Genomic DNA, 9,912 nt, shown 5'->3' on the forward strand with positions numbered 1-9,912 from the left:
CTTCTAGAAGTCAATGACGTGTTACTAGCGTCACGTGACTTCCGCTGCCGTAACAGTATGTTATCTCCTCTCACATAAATAGCTGGAATCTCACATTGAATAGGTGGAGGGACCAGTGCGAAGGAAAGGAGGAAGCATCCTTTGAAAGCATCTGTAGGACACTCCCCCAAGAGGAGATTTTCGGAATCAAAGATCTGATGTGGGAGACCCCACCACTTATTTGCCCATCGTAGAAAGATGTTGCATATACCGGCAGAAAAATGGAGGAGCACATCCAAGTAGAAGAGAACTATGGCAGGATAGAGATACAAACCATACAATATTCATGAAACTCAGTCTCAGAAACATAAAGTGAGTAAGATTAAAAAGATGTGCCCCTAGATGTAGAGTGGCTAGGACGTAACAGATCATACACGGGAAGTCAACTACATCCAAAACCCATGCCGCTGGGAACCAACATCTACGTGGGAACAGGATGAGGTTCACACTGTCGGTAATTCAACTACAATCCAAAACCCAAGCCACTGAGAACCAGCATCCATGTGGGGGTAGGAAAGAGGATCATACCTTCTTCACCTCAAGTTTTTAAGTCTGGGGGGGAATCTCATACCATCTGAATGAGGCACATGATGATGTGAGAAATTGATTGATCAATCCGGGAACCTGACATCTGGAATTGAAAACATGTCTGCTTAATGTAAACCATCTCACTCAAATTTTAAATTGACAAGAACCACCCCAAGAACAGTAACATCCTCGGAATAATAAGCATTGAGGAATAGCGAAAGGGGAAGAACCATAGTAATCTGCAAGTACTTACTCCATGACCCACAACACTGATGGAGTATAAAAGAGTGAGGGAACAGAGACATTTATGACACATATGTGAGGATTTATGTTGATTGGTTCAGCTCTAAATCCAAAACCCAGCCACTAGGAACTGACATCCACGTGGGGGTAGGATGAGGGATCCCAATCGAAGGGGTGAACAGCAATTTTGATAGCTCACTCCCATTTTACATAGTTGAGGATATCACATCATCTACACCAGCAGAACAGCACTGACCTACTCTCAATTGAATAATTTTATAATCACTTATATATATTATTTGTATTTCATTAACACATTTAGGAGGATGCATTCATTGTCCTCCACCCTAGTAGCTTGGAACTGGAAATTGATAAGGACTTTCAAACTTCACTAGAAGAGAAGGTAGAAGAAAGCATGGTGGAGAGTCCAGAGGAATGACAACACCTGAGACAGTGCAATGGGTGACCATGAAATCCTATTTTGAAAATTAGATCATACCAATTTATTCAATACAAGGCATGTCAGGGATGGGCATTTATCCCTTTCTGCTTCTCCATGTAGTCAATGGGTGAGTACGGTCCCAGACAGGCAAACTTATGAAGCAAATCTATCACGAGGATAAACCTACAAGTGATCTTGTGAAACACCCAATCTCTGCAGTGTGTGTTGTCTGGCCATGGAATTATAGTATGTAAGTTGACATGTTCTTACAGCGAGGATTTGAACTGTTAAAGAATACCTGGTCAGGCACCACCTGCCACAGAGCAGGATCCAGACAATGATTAATAACAAAAAAAGGGAAAAGGACCCTGAAAAGGAAGAAAAGAGTAATAAAAGAAAACATATCCAGTCAAAATCTCACTGAAGTCTGAAGAATGGCTACTGGTGTAAGACAATAAACCAAAGAGGAAGATAGTGAAAATAGTGAGAAACGAATGTATGAGGGATTGTCCACATGCCTGAAGATGGGATACCAACGAAAAGGTAAGGTGTCGTATTTGATGAGAAGACACCTGGAACAAAGTGTGGAGAAAGACAATAAAGAAGAATAAGCCAATCGAATTAAAAGCTGAACCCAATTGGTGGGGGTCGAGGGAGAAAATCATGAACAGAGGATGTGTCAAGGAATAAAGAGGTGGAAATTGGCAACACAGAAGAAAGCTGTGTGGGCAGTATAACAGCGAAAAGCATGTATAGGACATAGAAGTCTGTTTGGATGAGACCAAAGATAAAGGTGGGAAATCAGCGAAAAGGGTGAGTTACCCTCTCGAGGCGCCGAAGTTTTGGGTAGGAAAGAATAATCCAGATAAAGGAGAATATATGTGTAAAGGTAAAGAGCACATGACACATCAATAGCGAATAAACCTGACCTCCATAGTCCAAAGGAGAAGGAAATAACTCGTAAGTGGAGAGTGATTCGAAGGAGGTAAAGTAAGGCAGTGAAGGACCACATTAACATCCCAGTCTGGAAGGACAGCCTGTTGAAGTGGATGGCAAATCCAGAAGGAACACATCAAAAGGGAAAGAGTAGGAGAGGTAATCACCCTATGGTATTGGGAAAACGAAAAGTGTGGGACAAGGCTGCCCAATAACTCGAGATCGAGGAGACAGAATTCCCCCAATCAAAAGGCCAAGTAAAGAGATCCACAATATGAGGAACAGTGGGTCGGTCAGTTGAAAACCCTTAACCGAGGGACCAACTGTGGAAAATGTTCCATTTACATTGATGAACTTCCATGGAGGAATGGCAAATGGAACCATGTAGAAAAGAAGCTACCCGTCCAGACAAGCTGGATCTCCTTGCCAAGAACCAGATAAAAACTAGGCGTGAAGATGGAGGACAGGAATGACTGGATGGAACACTGGTGACCAATGTTGATGAAGAAGGAATGGAGTAAAAGTAAGAAGTAATGTAGGGGTAGTTTGGAGCTGGAGTAGCCACGGGAACCACAGTTGAGCTAGCCAGTAAACAGCAATCAGAATATTCTGACACAGAGTGGCATGGATGATCGAAATCACCCTGTGAAGAAGTCAAATGGGAGGATAGCCATGCAAATATTTGTTGGTCCAATCCTGAATGAATGCATCTACAGCCAGAGCAAGAGGTTGAAAGACTGGAGACCAAAACAGAGGCAATCTGTTATTGATGGATGAGGCAAATGCAACGATGTGAGGAGTACCTTACTAAAGGCAAAGCCACTGGAAAACAATACAGTCAAGAGACCCATCTATTGGTTAGACTTTATCTGGACAGAAAAGCTGATCTGTAATAAGATTGAAAGTATACAATGATATGAATATCTAGCATGTGGGCCAAAAAAAGAAGATCCAGAGTATGAAACATGGGGATTGAGAACAAGTGCCACCCTGGTGATTGAGATAAGCAACTACTGTACAATTGTCGGAATGGATCATTACCAGATAATTTCTGGTCAGATGGAGAAAATATACCAAAGCATGACATACAGTGAGAAGCTCCAGAATAAGACCTTTAGGCCACAGGCCAACAACCTGAAACTTCCTCTTGATTGGCCCACGCCTCTCAGCCCTAAATAGATGCATCCGTGAAAATGTGTGAATCATGTATTGATGAAAGTGCAACCCAAGAGCATGTAAGTGACGAGCGAATGCTTTAACCACCCGACACAAAACATTCGGGGCTGAAGCCAGTCCGAAGGGTAGTGTGCAAAACTAATAAACCAACCCATGGTGAACAAACCGAAAATAGGGTTGTAACTGACGATATATCGGGATATGCAAGTAAGCATTCGCGACGTCAACCTTGGGCATCCACAAGCCTGGAGAAAACCCCCACCTGAGGGTAAGAACCGACTTCATGGTAAAACGGGGTAGAATGAGAAAATTATTAGGTGGGACAAATCTATTACAGGCTGCCAGTCTCCAGTTTTCTTGGTGAGAAAGATGATGGACAGGGTCGATGGAGATAAGGTCTTTTAAATCACTAAAACATACCACCAAAGAAAATGGGCCATTCATAAATTCCTAAGATAAGGAGGAGGTAAACGAACCTGGGACAAGGTTGCATCTTGACCCAGGAGATCCCAACAACAGAGAAACTATGTGTGCAAAACAAGAGCTGTAGGAAAGGAGATGGATAGTAGATAAATACAGTAGAAGAGAAGTAAGGGTAAGACGAAGGCGGGAAAACTTGGCATGGGATAAACGGACAGGAAAATCAAGGACCACCCCCACACGGGTAAAATCGACCCCAACTGCTGAGAGTGGTAAAACGAACAGTCAACCTGATGGTAAGATAATTCAAACTGATCTGTAGCCTGTGAAAGGCGAGGTATGCTGGTACCCTCAACCAATTGTGAAGCAAATTGCTTAGCATGAACCCTAATATCCCGGGAGGGTGGGAAAACCAAATATGAGATGAAGAACCATCGTGCAACAAAAAATTATGGGGATCATAGGAAATCGGGAAAGTGGACAAAACATCACATACCTGAGAAATCATGTCTACAAATGCTATATTAGGCCTAGCTGATTCGGTAAAATCCGGTTTTTGAAAAAAGGCTATCAAAATCATTATCCTCTCGAACAGCTTAGACTTATTCAGGAGGATGTGGGGCAAGTTCAGAAGAAGGAGGTTGACTCATATAACGATCAGCCTCACGACCAATAATCACAGTTAAATCCTCAGACGGGTCTTCCCACACCTGCAGCTTGTGAGATAGTGGTAATAGGAGGTATGTTACCTGAAGGGGTAACATTAACCTCAAAATTCATATTTGAAATATATATCAAACAAAAGTGTTTGATGTATAGAAATTCGAATGAGAAAAAAAAAGACTGGGAAATTAAGTTAACTGAAAAATTCTTCTTCACTGTAAAGATAAAAAGAATAATGAAGAAATTCTACTTCGGAAATTAAACTATTAAAAGTCACGAATTTGAATCATAGGAAGAGAAACCAAAACAAAAAACATTTTAACACACGTACTGCCAAACGAGAAGTGACAGTTCCGTAGAATAGAATAAAGGGAGTCACATGCGTCAAGAGAGTATGTCGCACTCTTATTGGTGAAAATGTGTCTCACGATGATTTGCATGCGAGACGCATTGGAATCAGTCAATTCCAAATGGGTGGGAGATTCAATGCTTGTGGCATGCGCAAATTAGTTTTCTACGTATAGAGAGCAGCACTGGACGAGAATAGCTATTTTTGTGAGCGGGGCTAATATACCGTATTGGGAATAGGAAAAGCTAAGATGTAAATTATGTTAGCAGGAACTGTCAGACATATTTTTAATATACTAAATTTAAGATTAATCGCGGGCGTTACTTTCTGTCAGAGTTCTTTAGATTGAAAATAATATTTTTGAGATCGACTGATATTATGTCAGTCTCACGCTGCTGCATGTGCACTATAGGGGCACCCATTTTTTGGGGGGGAACATATTTTGGAAAATATGACAGAAATCAATTAACTCTTATTCACGACTATTACACGTCACCGTACATTAATCAATAAATCATATGACAGCACATTCCTATAAAATATTCGCAGAAAAATAGTTTTCCCATATTGTTTTAGGTTATTGGTATTGTTATTAAGGAAGTAGAAACCTTTATGGTCTGAGCTATTTATTGTTATTATGTTTATCTTAGTTTTGGATTTGAATTTCTTGTAGATTTGTTATATAAGTTTGTAATCTGAAACTGATGGGGCACAGGATCTAAACTGGATGGGCATGGCTCTTAAGGGCCCCGTGGAACCAGCACTGGATTATGTCCTTTGAAATAATAACTATGATAATAAGTAATTTTTCAACAAAACGGTAGTTTTGTAGTCAAAATAACAAAAGGTGGAAACAAAACTACTGTAGTCTTTTCTATTTATATAGTTTGCTCATTAACCATAAAATACGCATGCTTATTACTATTCTCTAGAGTTAAAAATGACAAATGTTTTTCTTTATCCTAAAACCTATGTCCCTCCAAAACAGGTCTGAAAAGTTTCGTTCACCAATTTTAGAGCCACGTGAAGTTTTCAAGAAAATTCGAAATTTTTAGTAATCCTACTCTTTGTCCAGCAGTAATAAACAATTGGTGCAAGTATTATTTTTATTAGTGATCTGAATGTGAAGACGGGCATTCAATATGCTCATTTTTGGAAAGATTCTTTTCAAAAGTATAAAATCTGTTTTAAAATGGCTTTCAAAATAATCTATATTTCACCATTATTTGCCACTGAGGGAAGCAACTTAAAAAAGTTAGCGTGAACACGTAGCGTTAACGAACAACAAGTCCTTACTTCATGTCTCGCAAATTTTACGATACGTACTAATCCTAGCGCTAATGACGTGAAACAATGAATTCAAACTGCTTTTACTTAAAAGAAGCAGTGACTTACTTCTTTTTAATTATAGATAAATATTTATTCCTGAAAGCATGCAACACTAACAATGAATGAGAAAGAACACCGATTAAAAAATAAATGTAAAATAAAATATTTCCCTTCACACAGTCACTCTATTCCCAGAGTTCATTTCACATAGTTCAGCTCAGAAGAGAGTGCCATCCTATGTCATTTCTGCTTTCGGTTCTTACTCACACGACCCCAAAATGGGTTAGCAGTAAGTCTGAATGATAATAACGCTAAAAACCGCGTTTCGATGCCCGTGGTAGGCATAGCACAGATAGCCCATTGTGTAGCTTTGTGTTTAACAACAAACGGACAAATTTACTCACACGTTGCCAACTTGTAAGGTAAAACACTTTCCAATTCATGTAATTTACTTGATAATGTGTGTAATACTTGCAATATCTGATCAGCATATTACTTCCCTGTATGAGTTACTTCTCTTTAGAAATCTAGTTAAACAATAATGATTGCAGTATACATATGTTGGGTTGATGTAACACACAAAAATACGTGAAATTTAACCATAAAAAGTTTGAGCGAAAAACAAAAGCTAAAATTCTGCTTTAGCTCGAATAATGACTTTAGTGGGTGATATCTTTTAAAAACAACAAAACAAAGCAACTTGGTATTACTCACATTTCACCATTTTCTTCGTGTACTATAAAAACTGCATTTGAAATTTGAAACGATGAAAAGACAGTCAAACCACATGAGAACATGTACGAAACTAAGAATGAAACTGTGATTGTTTTCTTTCATTTTTTAAAGAAATAATTGAAGAGGAAGATTTTTGGTGTTCGCTTAATCGCACGTTTAACTTACGTCTCATTTCATTTAGGTAAGAGTCACAATATTTGTTGAATTGCATTTTGTAAATGCTTTATTGTTGGGTGGACTTTTCTTATATATTTCTTACTATTTGTTTAATTTTTGTTCCTTCGATGAAAATAAAACAACTATTGATACTATTATTCTTCTTTGTTTAATGCAAACTAGAGTTTATTACAAAACATTGTATTAATATAAATACCTCTGACGAAGCTGTAATAGCGAAATATTGAGCCAATAAAAATACATATCGTTATTTTATTTACATTTAATAGAAACTAATACTAATATCTATTTCGTGTTTTCGAGTTAGTCTTCACCATATAATAAATGGGATAGTTTTGTTATTATTATTATGTTGTTATAATAGGTTTGTGCAGTGTTATTCTATTGGTTGAAGTAAGTTGTGATTTATGTTTTTATGACTATCCAATGCAAGCTGTCGTCCGTAGTGAGCACGTGTGTTTGTAATGGCGTTGGGTTACCATGACAACAAAGAACAGTGTCACCTACTGGTAGTTTTCTGTAAGTCTTATATTATCACCTGTGTTTATTGTGGAATGTTATTATGAATTATTAAACTTTGAATTTACTTAGAAATCAAGTCGACAATAAGTATTTGGAGTTTAAAGTTTTATCTCAGCTAATGTTTTGGTAATTTATGTTATTATTTTAATATTTTAACAGTTTATTAAATTCAATCATCAAAGTAACGTTAGGTGTCACTACCAGTAGACACAAATCACTTGGATAACAGAAACATTCGTAATATGTTTACCTTCCAAGGAACATGAATGAAGTATATTTGAAACTTGTTTCTTAAAGTTAAATACCAATGTGTAATACATATGTTACTTATGCAATTTTAATTATAGGTTTATTAGGTGCAAAACTGGAGTGAAGAAAGATGTAATGTATGTCATTATGTTTTTATTCTTCACGTTACAGGCAGAACAGCTGGATTTTGTGATGAACGATGCAGCACAGTAATTGAATCCGTAACTGACCCAATAGAGAAGTAACGTAGTATGTAATACTAATAATGTAAGAGAAACGAATTTCAGAATTTGCAGTTACACCATAACACCAGTTTGAACGTAAATTCTGTAACGTGGTTGTTCTTGTGTTTCAACTCTGGTGTAATGTACTTCAAATTCAGTACACGTTCCCATAGGACTAGAACTTAGAAGTGAATCGTTACAAGTTACCCTGAATGTAAGCTAAATTACAAGTGCAGCAATTTTTGCATTCCTACAAAGTTAAGGATATTTGCTACCACCTGCCAGTGTCACAAATCAAACATGAATGATCTTCGAATCATGTGGATACAGCATGTTGTACGCAATGCACTTAATATTACAGATGAAGACGTATTCACTGAACTGTTAACACGTGAAAATAAATATTTTCACAAGGAAATGGTTAATATGTTAGATACTGGTACCAAAGAAGATAAATCCATGATGCTTTTCTATTGTAAAGAAGTGGAAACAGAAATTGAAGTGGAAATTGAGAGTAGTAAGTAAAAATGTTATTGCTCTTATTACAAGTAACATTTCTTTCGCTCCTCTCATACCAGGAGACAACATTCCTAGATTGAAAGTTGAAAGTAAGTATAAAAAAAAGGGTTGGTGTTTTTTTTTTTTAAAACTGTAACAAATATGAATAAATAAATGTTACTTGTATATATATATATATATATAAAGATACAACGATAGGTAAGCATAATGAACAAATTTAATGCATACTACATGCTCTATCGAAACGTAGTATTCATTTTTTCAATATGCTTACAAATCGTTGTGTCTTATAATACAAGTCTCCTAGTGTAATGTGCTTCCCTACACAAATTAAAAAAATGAAATGTTAGAAAAAAATTTATCTTGTTCCTGTTAATATTAAGTCGTCAAGAAATTAATGTCGCTTTTTTTAGGTGAAAAAACCCGAACAACTTATGTATCAAGACAAAACATTTATTAAATGAAATAGTCTCCATTCTTATCGGCGATGCTTTTCCATTTTACAATCTGGTTGTTAATGCCCTGATTAAAGAAATCACTTGGCTTTGAAGCAAAAAACATGTCGATGTCCTCTTTAATTAACACCTTCCACATTTGCATACGTTTTCCCATTAAGATGGTGTTGCAGCGAACGAAAAAGATTGTAATTTGATGGTGCCATATCTGGGGAATATGGTGGGTGGGGGAGAACTTTCCAACCAAACTCCATAATCTTGTGTTTCGTCAAACGAGCTACATGTGTACGTGCATTGTCGTGGAGAAGAACACTTTTATGATCGACGAATAAAGGGCGTTTCTGATGAAGGGCTTGATTTAAACATTCCAGTTGCTAACTATAGATCTCTGAACTGACAGTTCGCTGTGGATTGAGGAGTTTGAAATGAATTACTCCTTTGATGTTCCACCAAATGCAAATCATCACTTTCTGCTGATGTAGTCCAGGTTTGGGGGTCGGAAGTGGTTTTTGTCTAGGACTGAGCCATTATTTTTGGCGTTTAATATTCGCATATAGAATCCATTTTTCATCATCAGTGACAATTCTGTCCAAAAATGGTTCACGCGCATTACGAGCCAGAAGAGAAGAAGCAACGTTCACACGTTCGAAACGGTGATCATCGGAGAGTTCGTGAGGCACCCAAGCACCTTCTTTATGGAGTTTTCCCATATTTCTTAGATGTTTACGTATTGTTTCATGCTTAGCATGTAATTTCAGGGCCATTTCATGAGTGTTGCTTTGGGTTAGACTACAACAAAGCGTCTTCAGAGCATCAATATCAATCCAACACGTCGGTCCCTGCCATCACAGTTTTTAATGCTAAAGTCACCTGAACGAAATTTGTTGAACCATCGTTGACAATTAC

The 9,912-nt window shown here is 37.6% G+C and overlaps 1 protein-coding gene across 1 annotated transcript in view; it reads left to right on the forward strand.

Moving 5' to 3' along the window:
- The first annotated feature begins 8,473 nt into the window (after nt 1-8,473).
- LOC106464372 (dynein heavy chain 10, axonemal-like) overlaps nt 8,474-9,912 on the forward strand; it is a 125,092-nt gene continuing 123,653 nt past the window's right edge. Inside the window, 1 exon segment of the mRNA XM_013924509.2 lies at nt 8,474-8,549. Coding sequence (XP_013779963.2) covers nt 8,495-8,549 — 55 coding nt within the window. The 5' untranslated portion in view covers nt 8,474-8,494.

The sequence above is a fragment of the Limulus polyphemus genome, unplaced genomic scaffold (genome assembly GCF_000517525.1).
Source record: "Limulus polyphemus unplaced genomic scaffold, Limulus_polyphemus-2.1.2 Scaffold1632, whole genome shotgun sequence".
NCBI classification, from domain to species: Eukaryota; Metazoa; Arthropoda; class Merostomata; order Xiphosura; family Limulidae; genus Limulus; species Limulus polyphemus.